This window comes from Lepus europaeus, chromosome 4 (assembly GCF_033115175.1).
Source record: "Lepus europaeus isolate LE1 chromosome 4, mLepTim1.pri, whole genome shotgun sequence".
Classification (NCBI taxonomy): Eukaryota; Metazoa; Chordata; class Mammalia; order Lagomorpha; family Leporidae; genus Lepus; species Lepus europaeus.
This window is the reverse complement of record NC_084830.1, coordinates 120,395,090-120,421,274: the sequence shown is the minus strand read 5'-3', so window position 1 is coordinate 120,421,274 and position 26,185 is coordinate 120,395,090. Positions and strand designations below refer to the sequence as shown.

Genomic DNA, 26,185 nt, shown 5'->3' with positions numbered 1-26,185 from the left:
GACAGGTTTTGAGCTCTTTGATGTGGAATGGGAAGCTACATCAAGGACAGCAGCCCCGAGAAAGGCTGTGTGAACCGTACTACCAGGCAGCTGGTGGGGCAGAGCCCACACTCTGAGGATCCAGCCCAGGTGCTGCTGAGGCTCGGCCCCTTCCTGGCTGGGTGGCCTGTGCTTCCTTATCTGTGACAGGGGACTCACATGAGCAGAAATGAGGATGACAGCTGACGGCTCAGTGTGCTCACAACAGCATCTTTACAAACCTGTGCTTAATTTCAGACCAACCTTGCAATCACAGCCACAGGTATGGTGACGGCTGGGCATCCGGAAGGGATCTGATAGGGAGACAAAGCAAGGGACAAGGCTGGGAAGGCCAGAGGCAGTGGGGAGTGAGCAGCATCCCCCACCCTCTCTGCTCTCAGGACCAGCTGCAGGTGCACCCAGAGGTTGGGAAGTGTCCTGGGGAAACAAGCCCCCAGCACCAGTCACCCCAGGCACCCCAGGTCCACTAGGCAGGCCCGGGGAGCCCGCATGGCTAGACTCCCATCCTCCCCCAGGAAACCGAGCACAAGGCCCCTCCTCCCTCCTTCCTCTCCGGCAAGCAAGCTGTTCTGCTTTCAGCCATATCTCCAGTCCCTGGCCCTGAGCAGGCGTGGGTAAGTAACGGATGAATGAAGCGAGGGAGGGGGACTGAAGGCAAGCACATTTGCACAGGCTGAATGAGTTCCTGCGTCTAATTTTGGATACGGAGACTAGGTTGTGTGGGTGGCTGCTTTCCTCGGGAGGAAACTGTGAACATGCCTCCCGGGCCAGAGGTGGCACTCGGCCAGCTGGGTCACCGCAGGCTTCCTCTCCTGTGGCGAGGACTTCCCTGTCGCGGGAGGGGAAACTGGTGCAATGACTGCACACGGCGCCTCTGCGGATCCCTGGCTCCTTGGCGCTCGCTTTCCAACCGACCCAAATGTCACCAGGTGTCGCGAAAGCAGGGCCTGTGGGACAGGGGCCGCTGGGCATTGCGGGGGCGGGGGTGGGACAGAGCCCTCTCCCATCACGAAGGTGCTGGGTGACTCCCCTGCAGCATGCTCACTCCTAGTCCTGCAGTGTCTGCCTCAGGTCGGCTCTACAGCCTTCAGGAAGAACAGAGCAGCAGGGCCAAAGAACTGGACGAGGGGGAGCCACTTCCAGATGCAGGGCCCCGTCCTGTGGGTCGGTGTTTTCCTCCAGGTCAATTACGGCTCTGCCGCTCAGAGCACAGAGTACCCAGGAGGCCCTCCGCAATCCTCCACTCGCTGGCCCCAGTCTTCCTGGTATGGCCAAGGAAGGAAGTGACACAGCCGCCACTCTACAGTGGCTCCTCTGAGTCCAGTACCTGCGTTCCCATCCCTTCCTTCCTGTATGCTTTCAGGCAAGCTGGCTACCTTACTGGCCCCTGGTTTCCTCCTCAGTTATCTGCCTGCCCCATAGCCTTGTTTTAAGGGCTGAAAGAGAAAACACGTGCAAAAAACCTCAGAACACTGCCTGGCAAATACACATCAACATTAGGGCGGGCACTGGGTGCAGCAGTTAAGATGCTGTTTGGGAAACTAACATCCTCATATCAAGCGCCTGGGTTTGGGTCCCAGCTCTGCCTCTGACTCCAGCTTCCTGCTGATGCACACCCTGCGAGGCAACAGGTGGTAGATCAAATACTTTTTGGGGTCCTGCCACTCACTTGGGAGAGCCAGACTGAGCCGGGGGCTCCTTGTTCCTGCCTGGCCCAACCCTGGCTCTTGCAGACATTTGGGGAGCAAACCAGAAGATGAAAAGATCTGTCTCTGCCTTTCAAAAAACAATGAAAATTAATAAACATTAGCTGCTCCATGTTAACACTGTTAATAACAGAGTAACAGTGACTCCCCAAATTCTGTTAATAGGAAAAAATGTAGCAAGATTACAAGCGATTTTTATTTTACTCTTTATATTTTTGATATCTTCTAATTTCCTACAAAGAATTAATATCTCGTTCCTACTGAAGAGAAACAGTCTACACTCCTCAGAAGGCAAGACACTGCTGATGAGAACTGGAAGCCAGAACTGTCAGAGAGACCACCAGAGAAGGTTCCAGAATGTGGGTCTGCTCCAGTCCACGAGATTCTCGGCATGAATCTGCTTTACAAGAGTTCACAAGTCAGGAGGCGTCAGATTTTCCTAGGAGAGTCCCAGAAACCTCACTGTGTCAGTGACAAAGAGACTTTTCCTGTCTAGACACCGAAATGCTTGCAATTAAAATCAGGATCCAGGAGATGGCAAAACGCAACACATACACCTTGAAGTCACTCTGGAAAACCCAGACAAGCACACCAGACACAAAAAACAATCTCTAACCTCTCCACCCTGCAACCTAACAGGCTGGCGTACTTTCCTAGGGGCTAAGACTGGTCTCAAACTTAACAGAAACAGACACTGTAGGCAGATGACGGGTGCCCAGCACGGTGTGGTCTGCTGTGACAAGCGTCATTCCCCAGGGCCGAGGGGCAGCTCCACCACGTGAGCTGCATGAGGGGTGTCCTGGTCGAGGGTTCCGGAACACCTCCCGCACCTCAGCAGTTCACAGAGGGAACAGGCGTGTGGCAATCCTGGTGCCAACAGGATGCATGAAGGCTACAGGACAAACAAGACAGATGGGACTCAGGGAGAACCTAAGTAAGAAGAAGACAAAAACCCAAGCCTTGCTCGCAGCAGCCGAGCCTCAGAGAGGAGGAGAGCAGAGGAGTGCCCAGTGTCAGTGTCCTGCTCCTTTCCTGCTTGCTGTGTGAGCTTGGCTCTTCTCCCAACAGCGAGGACACTTGGACTTTCTAGGCTGGCTCGATGCAGCACATGCCAGGAGACCAGCTGGTCTCTCCAGGTTTGCACGCTGCTACCTCAGGGGACGCCTCTGGGTTATAGAGCAGAGTGAGGTGGGGGCCTAGTCTGTTTTACTCTATTGTCTCCCATCGACCAGCACAGGCCTGGTGCATGGCAAGCTCCTCAAGGTGGAAGGCATCACCATCGGCAACAGGGACCATAGACAAAGCCCCTGAATCTCTGGGCTGACAGTGTCTACAGCCCAGCGGAGGTCAAGTAACTGTTTTCAGAATGTGTGCAGTCAGTTCAAACCACTCATGCAGCTTAGATCCAGCCCTACCCCCACCCCCCAATCTCTAGAAAAATCCAAACACTTAGAGCCCAGAGGCCCAGGCCTTGAACAAACAGTTCCGGACGCTAGACTTGCTACAGCAGATCATACAATTTGAGAGCTTCCGGCCCCGCCAGCTGTCTGACAGGCAGTGCACACAAAATCCCTCCCCTGAAATGGCTCTTAGGCCTGCCCGTCTGCTGGGACAGGAACAGGAAATGGAAAATCACCCTGTCCCCGGCTCCCGGGGCTGTGACATTCATGTCCCGTGCCTGGCATTGCTCAGCATGCCTCTCACGGGACAGACCACCCCTTCCAGTCTGTCCTGTGCTGTCTGGCCACTTCCCTCTCCTCCCTCCCCCTGCCCCACGTCACCAGTCACATCTCCGCTGGAGCAGCTTTCGGGGGGGAGGGGTAAAGACCCCAGCGACCATCACATGAAGTGCACACGTCAACCCTACAACCAGCCCCGATTCCTGGAATGCTGAAGCGGTTTCAACGCTCCCTGCGGCAGGAGGAAATGGGGTGTTCCTCCTGGCCACTCTTGCATGACCACCAAGGATCTAGTAAATCACCCCCCGCGTGGGGCCTGCCGGGCTTCCTTGCAGGTTTGGGGTTGAGTCTCAATAAATCTCACACTTTGTCTGAACTACACCCCTGGAAAAGACCACCTGGAAAACACACTCGGAACTCCCTTTGTAGCCGCTGCCTACAATTACAGCCCCGGAGGCATCCCAGATCCCCCCAGCTTTGGCAGGAAGAAGCTCATGGGTTCATCTTCGTTAGCCAGGGCGGGATTAAGGCTGCTTTCAGGTTTCTGAAACCTTCGGCAACAGCACCAGTGGGGTCACCTCACCCCGCCCCCTGCTTTTCCGCAGTAACAGCTGCCCATTAATCAGAGCAGGGGTGAGGGGCTTAGAGGAGGAAAGGGTGGTTTATTGGGGGAAGGACGGCCCCTCCCAGACTCTCCTGAGGCCTTGAGAGGCACCGGGCAGGCGACAGCTTTTATTGGTATTTGCCCCAAGACATGAGGCTATTGATTTGTGGCTTAAAGAGCTCTAAAGGCAATGGGTCTAAGAAACATCCCTGGTCTGACAGCAGAGCACAGATGAGCAATGCCAATGTGCTGACCAGGGGCACACCGTGAACGCCACCTGGTGAGAGGCCAGGAATGCAGAGAGATGCCTTTTTTTTTTTTTTTTAAGATTTATTTTATTTATTTGAAAGGCAGAGTGAGAGAGAGAAAGACACACAGAGAGAACTCTTCCATCAGCTGATTCACTCTCCAAATGGCTGCAATGAAGCCAGGAACCAGGAACTTGATCCTGGTCTCCTGTGCAGGTGGCAGGAACCCAAGCACTTGGGCCATCTTTTGCTGCTTTCCCAGGTGCATTTGCAGGGAGCTGGATTGGAAGCAGAGCAGTCAGGACTTGAACCAGTACTCTGATATGGGACGACGGTTTTGCAGGTGGGAGGTTAACCTGCTGCACCTCAACACTGGCCCCGAAAAAAATTATTTTTTTTGGATTATTTATGTCTATCTCTCTCTCTGTCACCCTTTGAAATAAATGAAATGAAATATATATATATATATATATATTTTTTTTTTGACAGGCAGAGTGGACAGTGAGAGAGACAGAGAGAAAGGTCTTCCTTGGCCGTTGGTTCACCCTCCAATGGCCGCCGTGGTAGGCGCGCTGCGGCCGGCGCACTGCGCCGATCCGATGGCAGGAGCCAGGTGCTTCTCCTGGTCTCCCATGGGGTGCAGGGCCCAAGCACTTGGGTCATCCTCCACTGCACTCCCTGGCCACAGCAGAGAACTGGCCTGGAAGAGGGGCAACCGGGACAGGATCGGTGCCCCGACCGGGACTAGAACCTGGTGTGCTGGCGCCGCAAAGCGGAGGATTAGCCTAGTGAGCCACGGCGCCGGCTTGAAATTAAATATAATTTTTAAAAACGAGTACAGGCTGATGGGGACGGACACTCCCTATCCGTTCGTAGGAGCGCACATATGTAACTACACGCAGTCCATTTCTGCTAGTCACAGAGGCCACCCTGGACACGGAATCTGTGAGTACTGAACCCCTGTCTCTACGGGAGGATACGGGGTTAAGTTCCTGCAAGTCTCTGATCACATTTGGTCACGTGATCAACAGGCAACCCTGCTTTGTGTATTTGCTATACTGTGCTGCCAACTCAGTAACTCCCGGCAGAAGCACTGGAAGTCACGCTGGCGTGAAGCCTGTCCCATGTGGATTTCTTCTACGACACATCGCAGCCGGCTAGGGGTTAGGCCCGTGAGGCAGTACTGCAGCTCTAGGCTTGGGGGCCACTTTAATCAGCAAAATCAGCAACACGAATCACACAAACAAGGAAAGCTTGGCAGGGCCTAGAACACAAAAAGTCCACGTGATTACAGTCTGCTGAGAGCTGAAACGAGGAGGCGGAGCCCAGGGCTGGTGCTGCGGCACAGCAGGTATCAAACTGTAAGGGAGCCAGTTCATGTCCCGACTGCTCCACTTCTGACCCAGCTCCCTGCCAAAGGCAGGAAAGCAGCGGAGGATGGCCCAAGCGTTTGGGGCACTGCCACCTACACGGGAGACCTGGATGAAGCTTCTGGTTCCTGGCTTCGGCTTGGCCCAGCCCACCACTCCCTCTCCCTCTCCTCCTTTCTCTCTTTCAATTAAACAAGTCTTTAAAAAAATAGAGAAAGGGAGAAGGCATAAAGGGCCCAGCTCTGTCTCAGCTGGGGATACATGTAGGGTAAGTCACCTTTACCACTGCCCTGCATAGACCCACAAATGACCATAGAAGCGCCACTGTTGATTTGGGGTTTACAGAAAAGCTCCTGCAAGTATACAGATTCACAAGGACAGAATGAAGACCCACTATACCTCTGGATATGCACACAGTACCTCTAAAAATTATACTAGGTCAATTCTGCAAGAAGACATAAGAAATCGTTCCCGGCTGGCGCTGCGGCTCAATAGGCTAATCCTTCGCCTGAGGTGCCAGCACACCGGGTTCTAGTCCTGGTTGGGGCGCCGGATTCTGTCCTGGTTGCTCCTCTTCCAGTCCAGCTCTCTGCTGTGGCCTGGGAGTGCAGTGGAGGATGGCCCAAGTGTTTGGGCCCTGCACCCGCATGGGAGACCAGGAGAAGCACCTGGCTCCTGGCTTCGGATCATCGCGGTGCGCCGGCCACAGCACGCTAGCCGCAGTGGCCATTGGAGGGTGAACCAACGGAAAAGGAAGACTTTTTTTTTCTCTCTCTCTCACTGTCCACTCTGCCTGTCAAAAAATCAAAAAAAAAAAAAAAAAAAAAAAGAAAAAGAAATCGTTCCCAGAAATTGCCTATGAAGACTGGGATGGGAAACATTTTATTTTATTCTTTGGAGCCCACCTTTCAAGTGAGTATACCATTTCTAAGTGTGTAAGTCTCTAGCTTGGAGATGGGCTACCTCTCCTCCAGGTAAGCTCCACAGAGCACAGCAGGTTCATCCAGGGTCCACAGGGGAGTCCTGGCCTGGAACAGAGGCCACAAGACCTTCTGGCTCAACACTCCTCTCTCCCCAGGGGGAGGATGGGTGCTAAGCTAAAGGTCAGTGTAGGACTTGATCTCCCCTCCATAAACCAGACGCCAGCACTAAACCCCAAGGGAGAAACAGCTCCGCCGCCCCCACCTTCCACTGGTTCTCCCAGGCCTGAAACAGCCAGCCAGGGACAGGAGGGGACTCCCAGTCCAGAGGAATAAAGCTCCCAGTGAGACACTTGGTTTCTCTAGGGAGGGTGAGGGTGCAGAATGGACAAGGAAAGAAAACAGAAGCTGGCAAAGCAAAAAGTATGATGGGTGTAGGGTTAGACAGGGAGGGGGGGAAGAATGGGACAGGGAGATGAGGGCTAATCCAGCAACGTTGTTCACCAGAGAGTTTATCTGGCGTAATCCATGGTTCATTCTCCCCACCGTAAATGAAAATGGTTTTATTTTCCCAATTATTAGAACACGTGAGTACCTGTGGGTTTTGAAGGATATGTGCCAGGTTGTGGGTCTGGGGTGGGGGTGGGGGGGAGGACTCATTTACACACTAGGTACTTCTGATCTTTTTTTTTTTTTTTTTTTTTTTTAAATAGTAACATCACTCATCCTTTTCATGTCATAACAGTAAGGTCTTACATTCAAGGCCATTACAAAAAGGACACTCCTCCTGCCTCTCTGGCCTCCTCTCCTGTACTTCCTGCTTCCTCCGCTGACCCATGCCCAGGGCATGGACTCAACAATCCAGTTTCCACAGAGCAGCAACCACCAGCCAACAGCAAGACTCCAGTTTCTGATAACCTTCAACACAGAATTTCCGTGTGATCCACAATTCAACTCCAATAGCTACACTCCAAAGAGCTGAAAACAGGTTCCAGAATATTCCTAGCAGCACTATTCACAATAGCTAAAAAGTGAAACCAAACTGAACAGCCATCACTAAATGACTGGATAAACTGGGGTATTTGCAAGGGAGTATCATTCAGCCATAAAGGGAGCAATGCGTGGATACACGCTACAACATGGGTGAGCCTGAAAAACATCATGTAAAATGACAGTTTCCACACACAAGTGGCCATGTATCATACGATCCCCTTCAGGTTTTTAGTGTTTATTTGCTTATTTCATCTACTTGAAAGGTAGAGTGATAGAGAGAGAGAGAGAGAGATATGGAGAGAGGTCTTTCATCCACTGATTTTCTCTCCAAATGTTCACAACAGCTAGGGGCTGGGCCAGGCCGAACCCAGGAGTCTTGAACTCCATCCAGGATGCCCACATGGCTGGCAGGAACCCAAGTACTTGAGTCATCACTGCTGCCTCCCAGGTGCATTCACAAGAACCTGGGTTGGAAGTGGAGCAGCTGCTAAGATTCAAACCAACACTCTAACAACAGGCGTCTCAAACGACAGCTTAATCCCAGGCACCACAACGCCAGCCCCATAGGGTGCCTTTTAGATGAAAAAGCCAGAAAAGGCAAACACATCAGACAGAAAGCAGGTTAGCTGTGGCCAGGGCTGTGGGTGGGAAATGAAAATTTTCTGAAACTACAGACAGTGACAGGTGTACAACAGTGTGGATGTTCTAAATGCCATTGAATTGTATTCTTTAAAATGGCTAACATGGTGAATTTCAGGTTTTTAGATGAATTTTACTTCAATGTAAAGACAAAAAAAAAAAAAGCAAAACCCCAAGCCATGTGACCTTGGGAGTTATCCAGCCCCTCTGAACCTATGAAAGGGCAGCTGACAGCATGACCACATAGGCTAGTGTGCGGCTCGGTAGGGACACGGAGGAAGGGGCCAGCAAGTGGCAACGCAGTGACTGCCATGAGCTGTCAACAGCAGCTCTATTTATTTATTTGAAAGTCAGAGTTACACAGAGAGAGGAGAGGCAGAGAGAGAGAGAGAGAGAGAGAGAGAGAGAGAGAGAGAGTCTTCCATCCGCTGGTTCATTCCCCAATTGGCCTCAATGGCTGGAACTGCGCTGATCCAAAGCCAGGAGTTTCTTCGAGGTCTCTCACATGGGTGCAGGGGCCCAAGGACTTGGACCATCTTCTACTGCTTTCCCAAGCCATAGCAGAGAGCTGGATCAGAAGTCGAGCTGCCGGGTCTCGAACCTGCACGCATATGGGATGCTGGCGTTTCAGGTCAGGGCGTTAACCTGCTGAGCCACAGCACCAGCCCCAGAACCAGCATCCCATATGGGTGCCAGTTTGAGTCCTGGCTGCTCCACTTCCAATCTAGCTGCAGGCAGTGGCTTTACCCACTATGCCACAGGGCCAGCTCCTCACTTGTTTATTTGAAAGAGAGAGATAACTTCCATCTGTTGTTTCACTGCCCAAATGCCCACAACTGCCAGGGCTGGGCCAATGCCAAAAAACTATGAGCCCGGAATTCCACCCAGGTTTCCCATGTCAACAACAGAAGCCCAAACACTAGGGCTATCACCATGACCTCGCAGGTGTGTATCAGCAGGAGGCTGGAGTCAGAGCCAGATCCAGGCATTGAACTCAGGTAATTCGATATGGGATGTGGGCATCTTACAGTCTCAACTGCAAGGCTTACCACCTGCCCCATACCATATTGACATTAAGTCGCTCTCCTGTGTTAAAGGAGGAGACACAGTTAACTCCATCTCAGAACCAAAAGGGCAGCTTCAGCAGGTCCACTGTGGAACAACCTATAAGCTCTCACCCCACCTCCTTCCGCAGGCCTGCAGACATGGGCCGACTAATGGGAGCAGAGGGGACTGCACGCAGGCGAGAAGGTCCCATCTAAGCAGAGGCCATTATCTGGAAACAGCTTTAGAAACTTGGAAACCAAGAGGTGGGGGCAAGAACCCTAGCTCTTCTTCCTCTCAGAATAATCTGGTACCAGACAACTTAGGCCAGGTGACCTCCTGGTGGTTGAGAGTGGGCCTGGGCAGCCAGGATGGGGTGAACAGGACCTCAGGCTGTCATGGAAACTCTTCTTTCCTCCAGCCTGCGCCGCACATGGCAGGTGTCCTGAAACATCCATTCTTGCTGCCTGGGGCTGGCTGCTGCCCTCCAACATGCGGGAGGGGTGCCTGCCTCTGTCTGAAAGGCCCTCTCCCCTCCACCACGGCGACAGCAGCACAAAGGAGTCTCCAGTGTGCGCCTCACAGCCCCACTCTGCAGACAGGCAGACGTGCGGGAAGGGTTTCCATGGCCCCGTGGAAATCTAAGCTCCCTGCTCCCAGCAGGCTTCGATGCAGCCCATAGATCACAGACAGCAGCAGGCCAGAGGCCACGGTGCAGATTTCTCCCGCGCTGCCTGAAACGCGATGCCCATCCTGCCTTCGCCATTAGGGGGGTCTTGCAAACCCTGCATTTCTTCCCAAGCTGAAATCAGAGAGCTACACATTGATTTGAGATCTTGAGGTAGCAAACAGGCTGGACTCCCAGCAAAACTGGATTCTGTGTAGAACACGGGAAATTCACCTGGCCCAAGGTGGATAAGAATCACAAATTATGGGACTAGAAACCTAAGTCAAAGGGATTATTTAAAATTTTTTTTTTTTTTTTACTTATTTGATAGGGGTGGGGGTGGGAGAGGGAGAGAGACAGAGATGGAAAGGGAGAGAGAGTTTTCCCACCCACTGGTTCACTCCCCAAATGCCTGTAATGGGTAAGCCAGGAGAAGCCAGGAGCTGGGATCGTAATATGTGGATGGCAGGAGCCATCACTATCACCCCCCAGGGTTTGAATTAGCAGGAGCTGGCTTCAGGGAATTGAACCCAGGTACTCTGATGTGGGACATGGATGTCTTTTTTTTTTTTTTTTAAAGATTTATTTATTTTTACTTGAAAGTCACAGTTACAGAGAGAGAGAAGGAGAGGCAGAGAGAGAGTGAGAGAGTCTTCCATCCACTTGTTCACTCCCCATTTGGCCGCAATGGCTAGAGCTGAGCGTATCCGAAGCCAGGAGCCAGGAGCTTCTTCTGGGTCTCTTACGAGGGTGCAGGGGCACAAGGACTTGGGCCATCTTCCACTGCTTTCCCAGGCCATAGCAGTGAGCTGGATTGGAAGTGGAGCAGCTGGGACTTGAACCGGCGCCCATATGGTATGCCGGCACCACAGGCAGTGGCTTTACCCATTACGCCACAGCACTGGCCCCATGGGACATGGATGTCTTAACCACTACCCTAAACACCTGCCCCTGCCAAAGGGACTATTCACAGTAGGTGCAAGGTGTCAGGGTGGAAAACCACATGGTATTTTGCAAAGTCTAAAACTGTGCATCGCAAGCTGGATGTCCATGTTTGGGATGGGGGGGTATTATGGCCATGTGCCAAGGGCAGACAATGCCATCCAACAAAGTGAGTGCCATCTTCCCGCAGTGCCAGGGAGACCCGAGGATTGAGAACGGGTGTACAGGGACCTAGAACAATGACATATGGGGAGAGGAATGGACCACCTTATTGAATTTTGAGGATAAACTACTAGATGTCTAAGAATGTCCTAATTGCACTCTGAGCACAGTGTCGGGGGTATCCCAAACAGCTGTGTTTAAGGTAACCTGGAAAAGTGTGCAGTCCCGATGCTGCAGGAGCCGTTAGCTCCCTTCATTTCATTTATTCCACATGTTTTCTTGAGGGCTCATTGTGTGCCAAGCTGCTTTCACTCCTGAAATGCACTGTCTTGTGCAAGCAGTAGATGTGACTGCAAGGATGCTGGAGGGCTGCATATCAGGGACACTGCACCTGCCCAGAGTTTTCACGGGGATGCACGGTCTGAGTGATGTTTAACCTGGACCAGATGGGCAGGGGAAGGGAACAGTCCGTGTATCTGTAACAGGAGGGGGCTTGGCCAGGGTGGCAGAAGTCAGGGAGTGAAGAAGACAGAGGTCAGAGAGGCAGGACCTTAAGGGATAGTCTTTTTTTTTTTTTTTATTTTTGACAGGCAGAGTGGACAGTGAGAGAGACAGAGAGAAAGGTCTTCCTTTTGCCGTTGGTTCACCCTCCAATGGCCGCCGCAGTAGCGCGCTGCGGCCGGCGCACCGCGCTGTTCCGATGGCAGGAGCCAGGTGCTTATCCTGGTCTCCCATGGGGTGCAGAGCCCAAACACTTGGGTCATCCTCCACTGCACTCCCTGGCCACAGCAGAGAGCTGGCCTGGAAGAGGGGCAACCGGGACAGGATCGGTGCCCCGACCGGGACTAGAACCCGGTGTGCTGGCGCCGCAAGGCGGAGGATTAGCCTGTTGAGCCACGGCGCCGGCCTTTTTTTTTTTTTTTTTTTAAAGCAAAGAGTGCTGTAATTTACCTAGCCTTGCCTTTGACTTTTTTTTTTTAAAGATTTATTTATTTGAAAGAGTTAGAGAGAGAGAGAGAGAATATCTTCCATCTGCTGGTTCACTCCCCAGATGGCTGCAACAGCTAGGGCTGACGCAGGCCAAAGCTAGGAGGCAGGGGCTTCATCCAAGTCTCCAGTATGCAGCGGCCCAAACCCTTAGGTCATCCTCCATTGCTTTCCCAGGTGCATTAGCAGGGGGCTGGATCGCGAGTGGAGCAACTGGGAAACAAAGCGGTGTCCCTTTGGGATGCTAGTATTGCAGGAGGTAGCTTTACCTGCAATGCCACAATTCTGGCCCCAAGGGATGATCTTTTACCTAAGACTGCTGGTAAACCATGGGATGGGTTTAAGCAACAGTATGGCATAGCAGAACCACGTTTGAAGCTCACATGAGCAGCATCACTTTAACAGGTGATTTCCACCGAAAGCAGGCAGGTTACACCTATGCTATTCCAGTGAGGCCTCACTGCAACATGCACCCTAGGCCCAGTGACTACAGAATGAGTCCCGCTTAGGTCCACATCAAGTGCATTTCCAAACAGCTCTAACCACAGAGGATGTAAAGGTCCCCCTCCTAGCACGTTCAGAGTCCCTGCACCAAGAAGCAAGAGACACAGGGGTAAGAGCACAGGTTCTGTCATCATGCAGTTCTGGGCTCAAATGGTGCCTGCCACATATTAGCTGGGCAACCCAGCTTAACCTCTCTGGGCCTCAGTCAAATGCAGCATGAGGAGAAATGCTTCCTGGGGGGTGCTGTGTGGATTCATGAAGGTCAAGCAGTTAAAATCCGCATCTCTTATCCTGGTACATGACAGATGGTAAAAAATGTTGATGATCACTCATCGAGTTCACACTCAGCATGGGATGAACACAGAAGCTGCGCAGGACTCCTGAGAGACCTAAAACGACCGCAGAAACAGCAGAGAGCAGAGGAAGCAGGCTTCTACTTACTTGCCAGCAGGAGGCAGGAGATGGCCACGGTGTACAGCTGCTTGGAGGTGGCGATGTTGTAGCGGTCCATGAAGTGGTCCAGCAGGTAGACAGCCAGGTGCCGGGCTGCAGGACAGAGCTGGCAGTGGCTGCTCAGCAGGGTCAGGATGTCCACAAAGAACCGGCGGCTCTTCAGGAGCGGGGAGTGGGCTCGGAAGGCAGGCAGCTTCATTTCCTGCAGGACAAGTGGGACACAGGGCTCAGGGCTGCCTCCCTAGAGCCGTGGATGCCCTGGGAAATGAGCACCGCAAGACCAGCAGTTCCCTCCATATCCATATCAGTTCTTCCAGTGTCAGCAAGGTAGCTCCTCCATTCCTGACACTCCTGGGCCATCTCTTACCTGCTCTCCATAAGCATAGGCTCAGAACAGATCGGGGGCCTCCACACTGGCAGAGGAAGCCACTCATTCCTGGAGAATGGGCTGCTGTGGGAGATGCATGGGGCCACAATAGAAGGAACATCAGACCCACAACCCAACCGCGGTTCCACACTCAGCCACATGGTGTAACCCTGCTCACCTGCCTTCTCCTTCGCTTCCTCCTCAGTAGCTGAGGAGTAAATGAAAAAAATGTAGGCAAAACGCCCAGCACACAGTAACCCTCCCGGGTCCCACGGCTCATTCCCTCTGTGTCTAGGAATGGGAGGCAGTTTTTGGAAGGAAAACAAAAATCAACCTAAAAATGCTATGGAAGTCAAAGCGCAAGAAACTCCCAAATGTTCTTCCCCTTGAGTTACTAATTGTTGACATTTCTGCCTTCATTCCTCTTCATACACACACTTTTTTATGACAGAAAAGGCTTTACCATATAACCCACCTACATGAGACTCTTTTTTCTTTTCTTTTCTTTTTCTTTTTTGACAGGCAGAGTTAGAGAGTGAGAGAGAGACAGAGAGAAAGGCCTTCCTTTTCCATTGGTTCACCCTTCAAATGGCCGCTACAGCTGGTGCGCTGTGCCGATCAGAAGCCAGGAGCCAGCTGCTTCCTCCTGGTCTCCCATGCGGGTGCAGGGCCCAAGCACTTCGGCCATCCTCCACTGCCTTCCCGGGCCAGAGCAGAGAGCTGGCCTGGAAGAGGGGCAACCGGGACAGAATCCGGTGCCCCAACCGGGACTAGAACCCGTGGTGCCGGCGCCACAGGTGGAGGATTAGCCTAGTGAGCCACAGTGCCGGCCCAAGAGACCCTCTTTGTGGAGGAAATGTCCTGGGACCATGGGCAGCTGAAGAGAAGCAGAACAGAAGGAAAACAGGAGAGAAGCTGGCAGAAAGAATGAGATTAAAACAAACTGGAGCCCTTCCTTTCTCGGACACCTCTTGCTTAGCCCAGGACGTTACTTAAGTAGCAGTGGACAAGGACTCGAAGGAGACTGATCTGTTCACTCGCTCACTCAGGAGATTCATTAATTCATCTACATTCTCGCCACTATTCTAGGCACGAGGGACGGAATTGAGGATAAGGTAGACACAGACCTCAGTGTGAGACTGAAAACTATGACATCTGTAGAGGAAGACAGGAGTAAATCTTTATGGTCTTAGATTAGGCTGTGGTTCCTTAGAAATGGCACCAAAAGCTGAAGCAACCAAAGAAGACACCACGTAAATGGGATTTGCACAATTAAAAGCCTTGATGCTTCAGAAGACAGAGATGAAAAGAGAAAGGGAAGAAGTATTTGCAAACTAGATGTTGATAAGACACTGTAACAGAACACATAAATAACACTTAAAATTCAACAGTGAAAAGACAAACACCCACACTGAAAAATGGGTAAGGGTGTGAAAAATGGCTTGGAAAGGATGCTCAACATCATCAGGGAAATGCAGATCAAAACCAAGGTGATGTTACCTCACACCCATTAGTATGGCCATCATTTAAAAAAATAAGTAAATAAGCGCTGGTGTTTGGTGCAGCCGTTAAACCACTGCTTGGGACAATGGCTTCTCATAACGGAGTCCTTAGGTTCAAGTAAGGGCTCTACTTCCAATTCCAGCTTCCGGCTAATGCGCTTCCTGGAAGACAGCAGTTGAGGGCTCAAGGAGGTGAGTTTCTGCCACACATGTGGGAGACCTGGTCTGAGTTCTGGGCTCTGGCTTTAGCCTGGCCCAGGCCCAGATGTTGTAGACATTTAGGGGAGTGAATCTTTCTGTGTTTGTGTTTCAAATTAAGATAAATAAATACAGTCAATCAAGCACTCAATGGCATAGAAACAAGCATTGGTGAGGACGCAGACAAACTAGAACCCTCACATACTACTGGTAGGAAACTAAAACGGTGCAGCCACTGTGGGAGACAGCTCAGCAGTTCCTCAGAATGAGGTTACCACGTGAGCCAGTAATTCCAACCCTCGGTATAGAAAGGAAAACATAGGGCTGCACAAACTTGCGCGTGAATATTCACCGCAGCAGGGCTCACAATGGCCCCAGGAGAAAACAAATCAGATGTCAGCTGGCTGATGAATGCATAAACAAACGCAGTGCAAACAACATCCGACGGAGCATCAGACACACTGCGTAAGGAAATGCCTGAACACACTACGCCAAAAGGCCCTGCATTATACAATTCCATATATATGAAATATCCAGAAAATGCAAATGGATACAAGTAGAAGGTCCATTTGTGCCGGCTGGGAGTGAGGGGTAGGAGTGACTACAATGTAATTGCTAATGGGTTTAGGATTTCTTATGTTTTAAATGTTTGTTTATTTATTTGAAAGGCCAATAGAGAAGAGAGAGTATCTTCCATCCACTGGTTCACTTCCAAAATGCCCACCCGCAGCAGCTCAGGCTGGGCCAGGCTGTAGCCAGGAACCCATAACTCCATCCAGGTATCTTATGTGGGAGGCAGGGACCCCAATACTTGAGCCAGCACCACTGCCTCCCTGGATTCACATGAGCAGGAAGCTGAATCGGACGCCGAGGCAGGACTCAAGTCCAGGCACTCTGAGATGGGACGCAGGCATCCCAGGCAGCAGCTCAGCCTGGTGAGCCACAAGGCCCACCTCTGGGGTTTCTTTCTGCAGGGACGAAACTGTTCTGAAATCAGATAGTGGTGATGGTGTACGACTCTTTTTGAATACACTAACAGGTGAACACCACGCTTTCTTTTTTTTTTTTTTTTTAATGCTTTTTAACTTTTATTTAATAAATATAAATTTCCAAAGTACAACTTCTGGATTATAGTGGATTTTTCCCCACATAACCACCCTCTCACCCACAACCATCCCATCTCCCACTCCCTCTCCCATCCCATTCACATCAAAATTCATTTTCAATTATCTTTATATACAGAAGATCAATTTAGTATATAGTAAGTAAAGATTTCAACAGTTTGCACCCACACAGAAACACAAAGTATAAAATACTGTTTGAGTACTAGTTATACTGTTAATTCATATAGTACAACACATTAAGGACAGAGATCCTACATGGGGAGTAAGTGCACAGTGACTGCTGTTGTTGATTTAACAATTGACACTCTTATTTATGGAGTCAGTAACCACCCGAGGCTCTTGTCATGAGTTGCCAAGGCTATGGAAGCCTCTTGAGTTCGCCAACTCCGATCTTATTTAGACAAGGTCATTGTCAAAGTGGAAGTTCTCTCCTCCTTTCAGAGAAAGATAACTCCTTCTTTGATGGCCCGTTCTTTCTGCTGGGATCTCACTTACAGAGATATTTTATTTTATTTTATTTTATTTTTTTGCCAGAGTGTCTTGGCTTTCCATGCCTGAAATACTCTCATGGGCTTTTTAGCCAGATCAGAATGCCTTAAGGGCTGATTCTGAGGCCAGAGTGAACAGCACACTTTCAAAAGGTGAGTTTAATGGAGGTGAATTAAAACATCTCTATAAAGACATTATAAAAACTAAAACACATGGGGCTGGCGCTGTGGCACAGCAGGTAAAGCTGCCACCTGCAGCACTGGCATCCCATATGGGCACCAGTTCAAGTCCCAGCTGCTCCACTTTCAATCCAGCTGCCTAACGATGTGCCTGGGAAAGGAGTGGAAGAGGGCCAGGTACTTGGGCCTCTGCACCCATGTGAAAATCTGTAAGAACCTCCTGGCTCCTGGCTTCAGATCGGCCCAGATCTGATCATCGCAGCTATTTGGGAAGGGAACCAGCAGATGGAAGATATCTGTCTCCCTGTCTCTCCTTCTCTGTAACTCTTTCAAGTAAACAAATAAATTGTCTTTATTAAAGATTTTATTTTATTTATGAGAGGTAGAGTTACAAACATAGAAAGAGAGGGACAGGAAGGTCTTCCATCCACTGGTTCACTCTCCAAATGGCTGCAATGGCTGGAGCTGAGTGGACCCGAAGCCAGGAGCCAGGAGCCAGAAGCCTCTTCCAGGTCTTCCATGAGGTACAGGGGCCCAAGCACTTGGGCCACCTTCCACTGCTTTCCCAGGCCATCAGCAGCAGAGAGCAAGATCAGAAGAGGGGCAGCCGGGACTTGAACTGGAACCCGCATAGGATTCCAGCATTGTAGGTGGAGGCTTATCCACTACGACACAGCGCCAGCCTCAATAAATAAATCTTAAAACAAAAACAAAAACAAAAACCTAAGACACATTACCACGCTCATGGAGTGAACAGTCCTGTAAAAATGCATCTACAGAATTCCACGCTGGGACAGACACCATGAAGGAAAGCTGCAGACGCCAAGCGAGCCCCTGTCTTCTCCGGGGTGTGAGTGGTGCCTAGTGGCAGTGTGTCGTCATCCTCCTCCTCCAGCCTGGCCCTCAGGAGCCCAGAGGCCGGGAGTCTGTTATCTTTGTAGCCATAGATCTCTATCCCTGGGAGGTGCTCAAAGCCTGAATAAATCACTTCCCCTCCCTTATGCTTAAATTTGAAGAAAGTGAATGTGAAAAAGTCCCCTAACTCCAGGGCTTTACTGAACTAGCAATAGATCCGAAAGGAGAAGTCTTTCAATGTATTCTTTTTTCCAACATTCCTTATTATTATTATTACTATTGTTTTTAGTCATGGAGATCTTTTATTTCTAGCTTAACTGCTTTAAGGACAGACCTGCTGTCTTTGTTGTCTTCATCTTCACTGTTTCATGCATTTACGTGGCCACCATGGGATTCACACAAGGTCTGGCTCTGCTTTTTTTTTTTTTTTTGTTTAAAAAAAAAATTTATTTATTTATTTTGAAAGGCAGAGTTAGAGAGAGAGGGAGAAAGAAAGGTCTTCCATCCCCTGGTTTACTCCCCAAATGGCTGCAATGGTCAGGGCTGAGCCAATCTGAAGTCAGGAGCCAGGAGCTTCCTCCACATCTCCCACGTGGGTGCAGGGGCCCCGAGGACTTGGGCTATTCTCTGCTGCTTTCCCGAGCACATTAGCAGGGAGCTGGATTTGGAGTGGAGCAGCTGGGACTCGAACTGGCACCCATATAGGATGCTTGCATGACAAGTGGAGCCCCTGGCTCTGCTTGTACTCATCATAGATTCCCCAGTATCCGAGAGAGACTAAGTACCCCACCAGAGGCTGAATACTGCTGAAGGAATGAAGGGAGGGAGGCAGAGACGAGGGAGCCAGGAAGCAATGGACTGCAGCAGTGGGTACAGAGGCCCTGGGCCTACAGACGGAAGATGTGACCAGCTTACAGGGCAGAAGGCCTGCGGTGACTCGAGAGGAGAAACAGGGCCAACCAAGCACTGAAAAGGCATCTAGGAAGGCACCGGCTGAAGATACAGGATAGGCAGGATAGGGTGTTCAGCAGAGCAGCACCTGCACAGCCACACAGGAGTCCCATTGAGAGCAGACGCAACAGCCAGACAGGTAGGGTGTGCCTAGCAGGCTGGGGAAGTGGGAGGGTCCCAGCCAGTAGCCCCTGCTCTGAGAGCAGTGGTGAGCCACCAAAGGATTTAGAGCAAGCGGGGCATCGACCTGGCCAGGGCAGCCTGCTCCTCCTGCGCTACAGCCAGGCCCAATAGCTCCTCCAACAGTGCTCTCATCCTCCACAAGATCCTACAAGCCTGCAGACTCCTTGGGTATTTCCCCTAAGCACAGGGCTGTATGTTCAGGCTCCTGAGAAGCGACCACAGCCATGGGTCCTTGGTATCTGGTACCGGAAATGAGCTTTTGCCAAGTGACCCTTGGCAGGGCCCTGCTGCCCTCATCACTGCAGTTCAAAGCCTTGAAACACAAGTCAGACATGCAGTGTCCTGACTCCCCTCCCCACCCAACCCAGCCAGCTCACTGCCTTCTACATTGTCCCTTGGGCCAAGTGGGAGAGGAGCGCTCAAAGCAACACAGTATCTACATATCCTCTGTACACCTGCCTGGGAGAAGAGGCCTCTGCCTTGAGCAGATTCCCAAAGGAAGCCACTGGTCCCTGGAATGGGCAGCGACAGATGCCTGCAAGGAGCCAGCAGGCAAGGCTTCCTGCAAGGTTGGTCTCAGAGGAGGCAGCACTGTGAATCAGCAAGACCTGAAAACTCTAGAAAGCACGAGGTCCCTGGCACGCTTGTGATCCTGATTTCTGCTCCTCTCTAAAATACTGACTTAAATGTCACTCCCCAGGAGAGGCCTTCCCTGTCCTCCCCAGCAACCCACACCAGTTTCCCTATTCTCTTTCCTCCATGACCCTGATTTACTTACTTAGGTGTCTCTTCCTACCAAACTCCAGGCTCCAGAAAGCAAGGGCCAGGGGTCTGAAGCACACCACTTGCCCCGAGCCAGGTAGGGAGGCTGGCTGAGAGGCAGGTGTTGAACGGTTACCTGTTGAGTGAAAATGAATGAACAAAGGGAGGCACCTCCCTATACCAAATCCACTGTAATATGCAGGAGCAACTTGACCATGAAGCTGGTCAGCTGGGGGTTGGAACCTCAGGTCCAGGATTTACTGACCTCAGGCATGGGAACTGTGACCTTCAGCATCGCACGAGGGGGTGCAGAAGCCCACTGCTGCAAACACAAAGGATTCGGCCCTCAGAGCAGGCGGCTGTGGGCCTTCTCCCAAGCTGGGTCATCACTTCTCAGATAAGCGGAGTTTATCTGAGGCCTCGAGCCTTGTCAAAGGCTCTTCAGGCTCTCAAAGGGACCTGCTGCTTTGTGCAACTGGGTGTGTGGACAGGTGGGGCCAGGTGGGGCCAAGGCGCCTCTGCTAGAAGTCCACCTGTGTGGCTCAGGCAGGCCCCATGAACAGGGAACTGGTCTCCCTGGACCCTGGCTTCAGAGAAGTGTGGTTTCTTGGCATACGAGCAACAATGCGGGGCTCCGGCGTGCCTGTTCTGCTGGGTGTGAGAGCACAGCTGATGACCTGGCTAACCCAGTTAGTGGGGAAATGGCGTTCATTACAAGGGTTTGCACGAAGGATCTGCATTCCTCCCCAAGCACTCTTGACCTAAGGCTGCTCTGAGGCTGCCGGCAGCCCGAGTACAGGAAGCCAGCCCCTCTGCCTGGTGGCCAGGATTCCAGAAACAAAAGAGCAGCCTGCCCGGGGCAGGCGGCGGCTTGTAAAGCTCTCTCCAGATCAGGCAGGCGTTTGGCAGGCACTCAGCAATGGGGGGGGGGGGGGGGGGGGGGGGGGCAGGAACTCAGCCAGGCAGGGTGACCTTCCTCTCAGCAGCAGGCCCACCCAGGGCAGATCGGTGTGGCTGGCTAGGGGAGGATGGGCGTTAGTGGGCAGCTCTGCCTCCCCGCCCCAGCTGCTGGCCCTGTGTCACCTGAGCCACACAGGAGAGCCCAGCTGGGCATGGAGACAGACACAGGGCAGATGGCCGCGATGGAGTTCCAGGGAAAGTGAGGTACCTGACATTTAAAAAATCCTGCTTTCCTTATCACAGCAATTCATTTATTTATTTATTTATTTATTTATTTTTGACAGGCAGAGTGGACAGTGAGAGAGAGAGAGACAGAGAGAAAGGTCTTCCTTTTTGCCGTTGGTTCACCCTCCAATGGCCGCTGCGGACGGCGCATCTCGCTGATCCGAAGCCAGGAGCCAGGTGCTTCTCCTGGTCTCCCATGCGGGTGCAGGGCCCAAGCACTTGGGCCATCCTCCACTGCCTTCCCGGGCCATAGCAGAGAGCTGGCCTGGAAGAGGGGCAACCGGGATAGAATCCGGCCCCCCAACCGGGACTAGAACCTGGTGTGCCGGCGCCGCGAGGCAGAGGATTAGCCTGTTAAGCCACGGCACCAGCCAGCAATTCATTTTTAAAAGTGATCACGATGGGCTTGTAAAACCTGGAAGATACACACCAGAGTGATGGCAGTGGTGATGGAGGCTGGTGCTGAGATCCTGGGTGGTTTTTCACTTTCAGCCTTCTCAAAGCTGTTTGAATTTTTTTTTTTACTATTTAGTTATTTATTTAAAAGATGGAGTAACAGAGAAGGGGCTTGGGGTAGGGAGAGGAGAAAGAGGGAGGCAGGAGAGAGAAGTCTTCCATTTGCTAATTTGGTACCCATATGTCCATAACAGAACAGAACAGCCAGAGTTAGGCCGGGAGGAAGCCAAGAGCCAGGGACTCCAGCTGTGTCTCCCACATGCGTGGCAAGGACTCACGCGTTTGAGCCAACATCAGCTGCCCCTCAGGGGTAAGCACTGGCAGGAAGCTGCATGGGAAGTGGAGGAGTCAGGACCGGTAGCAGGCTCTCCAACAAGGAAAGCAGGCATCCCAAGCAGAGCCTTCACTCACTGTACAACAACATCCACCCCAACACCATGTTTATGTTTAAAAAAAATCCAAAACATTTCCACTTTGTTATTTCAACTACCGTTTTTGGTTAGCAAAAAGAAAAAAAAGAGAAAAATTAAATACCTACTATGTTAAGGCCCAGCTCACAATGTATGTCCACAGATTTCCTGGCAACTTCCCATCATCCCTTTAACATAATGTGCTTGATAACAACAGCCCCAGTGCCCAGGTCTGCCCCACTCACCCTCCTACAGGTAAAGCATGTGCCAAGGTCTTCCCTAGAAGGGGTTTTTCCTTTTTCTATATACTAACTATAAACTACATGTTCCCATGTGAATTTTAAAAAGTGGAAAACAATAACAAATTCTCATTTGTAATTCTACATTCAGAGTGAAAGACTAAGTCTTCCAGAGGCTCACTGGGGTCCTCAGAGAAAGGCTGCACCATGCCTCACCCAACTCTGCTCCTGAGTCCTCCCCGGGCCCTCCTACCCTCCGGCCTCAGGGCTTCCTGCCACCACCACACCCAGGATGGGGTCTCCTTGAGGACGGGGGCTGCTTCTGCTCTTGGCTGTACCCTGTGCACCAGGCACACTGTGAGCTCACGAATGCACGCTGAATGCCAAGAGCGGATATATGAGCAAGCAAACGGAATACTCCGGGGCATCTCTCATGCCTCCTTTCCCCTGGAGGCCCCCTTATCTACCCCAGCAAGGGAACCCCGTTGTGAGGCCTGTCAGTGTTTCTGAGAAGCCACTCTGGGAGCAGACAGGCTCGCCTTGCTCACAAGCCACCGTCCTTGCCGAGAGAGCTTATCTAACAGGGAGAGTGCTGGAGAAGGCCACCTCCGCAAGGCCACCAGCTGAGCTAGCTGTACAGACAGGGGGCTGTCTGGGCGGGTCTCCGGGGCTGCCCCCTCCCCCACGGTGGCACTGACCTCAGCCGAGTGGCAAACACTTTTCCATGCCTGTGCAGGACTGAGAAGTACTGTGCCAGCCCCAAGTGCACTTACACCTAACCCTGAGCCCGTAGCCAGCAATGCTGCACAGACACTACCCTGAGGGCCCCCTGCCTATCGAGAGAAAATTAAGCAAGAGCTGTCCACACACAGGCTTCCACAGCATGGTGAGGCTCACCCCGAGGCCTCTGAAGGTCAGACACAGTATGCAGGTTTAGCCACTCACCTCTTTCTCATACTGCGGAAGGAAGGGAAGCCTTCATTTTAACCCTTGGTGCCCTGCACTGCAGTACTTTCTTCCAATTGTCTTACAGTTTTACTTCTCTCTCTCTCTCTTTTTTTTTTTTTTTGACAGGCAGAGTGGATAGTGAGAGAGAGAGAGAGAGACAGAGAGAAAGGTCTTCCTTTTTGCCGTTGGTTCACCCTCCAATGGCCGCTGCGGACGGCGCATCTCGCTGATCTGAAGCCAGAAGCCAGGTGCTTCTCCTGGTCTCCCATGCAGGTGCAGGTCCCAAGGACTTGGGCCATCCTCCACTGCCTTCCCGGGCCATAGCAGAGAGCTGGCCTGGAAGAGGGGCAACCGGGATAGAATCCGGTGCCCCGACCGGGACTAGAACCTTGTGTGCCGGCACCGCAAGGCGGAGGATTAGCCTGTTAAGCCACGGCGCCAGCCTACTTCTCATTATTAACCCCTTCCTCCTTCAGACTGCAGTTTAAAAGTCATTTCTTTAATGAGACTTTCCTCTCAGGCTACCATCAGATAGTCTCTAAGCTCCCACCAGGGCAGGCACTAGGCTGGCCTAGTCCAGCCATGTGACCCCCAATACCTGATACAACAGAGATGCTCAGTATTATCAAAATCTTCATATTTCAAGAATAGAAAATATGTGAACAGGTGAGGATAAAAAGTTGCTTGCTGCTGATCTCACACTGCATAAAATGATTTATCACAAGGAGCAATTTCAAAGACTCGTGAAGAATGGGGGGAGAGGTGTCCCAGAAACTGAACGAGCTGAATCTCAGGGGACAGAGACAGCTCCATCCTTGCCTTAGGTGGCAGGTGCCTCCGTCCACCCAGAAGCAATAGAGGGTTCCAAGGAAGAAGGAAGAAGCAGGTTAGTGTTTATGGAGGATGAGGCGCTTCAAGAAGCATTGTAAGCATTGTAAGCATTTCAAAGCCCGAGTTTCCCAGTATGTGTTTCATGGGACACCAGTCCCAAAATATGCTCCCTGAAGAAAGGGATTCTATGGGTCACAGTTTGTGAAACCCTGCACGCCTCATTGCTCTTCCGAAATAAATCATGTAGTGGCCCCATAGAGGCCCTCATGCATTTGTTCAGCAGAAAACTTAGTAACTTTGGGGAAACTTTATATTAAAATGTTTGTTTTTTTATTTTAAAAAATTTGTGTTTTAAAATTTATTTGCTAGAGATAGACAAAGAGATCTTTCCATTCACTGGTTCACTCCCAAATGCCCACAACAGCCTGGGCTGGACCAGGCTGAAGCCAGGAGCCCAGAACTCAACCCAGGTCCTTCACAAGGATGGTGCAGACCCAAGCACTTGAACCATCACCTGCTGTCCCCAGGGTGAGCATTACCAAGAAGGTCGAATTGGAAACAGCCGAAACTCAAAACTCCCATAGGGGATGCAGGCCTCCCAAGTGTGGTCTGAACCACTGTGCCAAATCCCCACCCAGCTTAAATTTATTTATCCATAGAACACCACCCTCCCCTTTTATTGCAGGGTGGGGCAGAGAGACAACATCCCAGCAAGCCTGCTCTGAGAAATGGTGCTTTTGGGTACTGGCTGCTGGGCACAAATGTGCTACAGGAAATTCAACTCCAACGCATCTGGAAGGCGAGAGTCTGGCAAAAATCCCTGGCACGGCGCCTAACAATTTGATGATCCTAAGCCCAGGGATTTACTGAAAAGCTTGCTGATATTAAGAAGCACAGCTTCCACTTGCACAGCTGCCCCAGTAAGAATCTATGCACAGCCATCCATTAGAGGCCCACGAGTGGCTGCAGACGCCAGCTCACAGAGGCCCCGGCAGCCAAGTGCAGGGTGCCCTGCCTTGGGAGGTCCAGGCTTTGGGGGGAGATCATATCCTCAGGCCTCTGCCTCCTCTCCTATGTAGTATGTGAATTTTTTATATTACATTTATAATTTTAGCAGCTCCCAATGTTCCATCAACACTGATTTATTCCCTCCTTAGAAATTCTGCTACTGCCCAGGAAACTGAGGTACATGGTACTCCAAGCGTGGAGGGACGGAGACCTCTCTTTGCACTGAAATTGAGCTCCCTAAGGTTCAGACCTCCTGCCAGGTCTGCTAGAGTACATGGGATTGCTCACTCTGAGGAACTGTTCAAACAGCCTTATCAGATACATAAATACATCTATATCAATTCCTATACATACAGATATACACTTACGAATGAAATTTAAAGGAATATAATATCCACGCGTGTGTATGTATATGTATATAAACACACACACACACACACATATACACTCACATATACACACACACACACGACGGGTCTTCAAAAAGTCCAGGGGAGGGCCTGCATTGTGGCACACAGTTAAGCTGCCACTGGGACAACGGCATCCCATTGGAGTGCAGGTTTGAGTCCCAGCTGTTCCACTTCCAACCCAGCACCCTACTACTGCATCTGGGAGGCAGCAGATGATGACCCACGATCTTCGGCCCCTGCACACCCATGTGGGAGACCCAGATGGAATTCTTGGCTTCTAGCTTCGGCCTGGCCCAGACCTGGCTGTTGCAGTCATTTGGGGATTGAACCAGCAGATGGAAGATTTCTCTGAGCCTGCCTCCCTCTCTCTCTCTGTCTCTCTCTCTCTCTCTCGGTCTGCCTTTCAAATAAATAAATAATTCTTTTATAAAAGTTCAGGAAAACACATATTATGAAAACAACCACACACAGATTTCAAATGTTTACACCGAAACAAACTGATCTTTTGACTCCATTTTTCTATGAAGCTTCTGAAGTACTCAAGTGTGTACATACACACACACACGCCTCTCTTTTTCCTCTCTCTGTACCGTCTCCCCGTTAACACTGTACCTCAGTGTAGGCTCTGCACACATTCACTCCACGCAACACCTGCTCCAGGGGCAGGCCCAGGCAGCAGTGCCAGCGCCAGCATCAGTGCCCAGGAAACTGAGGCAAAGCCACATTGCACACTGCAGGTGAACGGCAAACTCCAGACTCAGAGAGGAGAAGCGGTGGCGGGAGACTAGGGTGCAACACCATTTGGAGTGTGACATCCACTTCCCAAGGAGCACACGGTGCAGAGCAAAGCTGAGCTGCTCTCAAACACCAGCCAGCCACCAAGAGCCACCATGGGGGGCATCCTCGGGGCTGCCCCCACGCTTGCCCTCGCCCTCAACGCTGGGAGACGGCCCAGGCAGGGAGGTCATGTCTGCCAGGAACAAAGAGCAGCAAGATGTGAAGCAACTCTCTCGGTGTGTAACCAAGGTGACCAACAGGAAAGGGAGACTTGTACATGTACGGGGAACACAAAGGGGGAGGGGCGCCGCTTCTGCAGAGGCCTGGCAGGCTCAGCCTCCTTCCCTTCTCTGC

General features: G+C 51.4%; 1 protein-coding gene across 1 annotated transcript in view; it reads right to left on the bottom strand.

The window, feature by feature from the left end:
* Positions 1–26,185, bottom strand: part of CCNJL (cyclin J like) — a 61,882-nt gene that overhangs the window by 13,722 nt on the left and 21,975 nt on the right. The window contains exon 2 of the mRNA XM_062189683.1: positions 12,946–13,159. Coding sequence (XP_062045667.1) covers positions 12,946–13,159 — 214 coding nt within the window. The remainder of the gene's footprint in view (positions 1–12,945; positions 13,160–26,185) is intronic.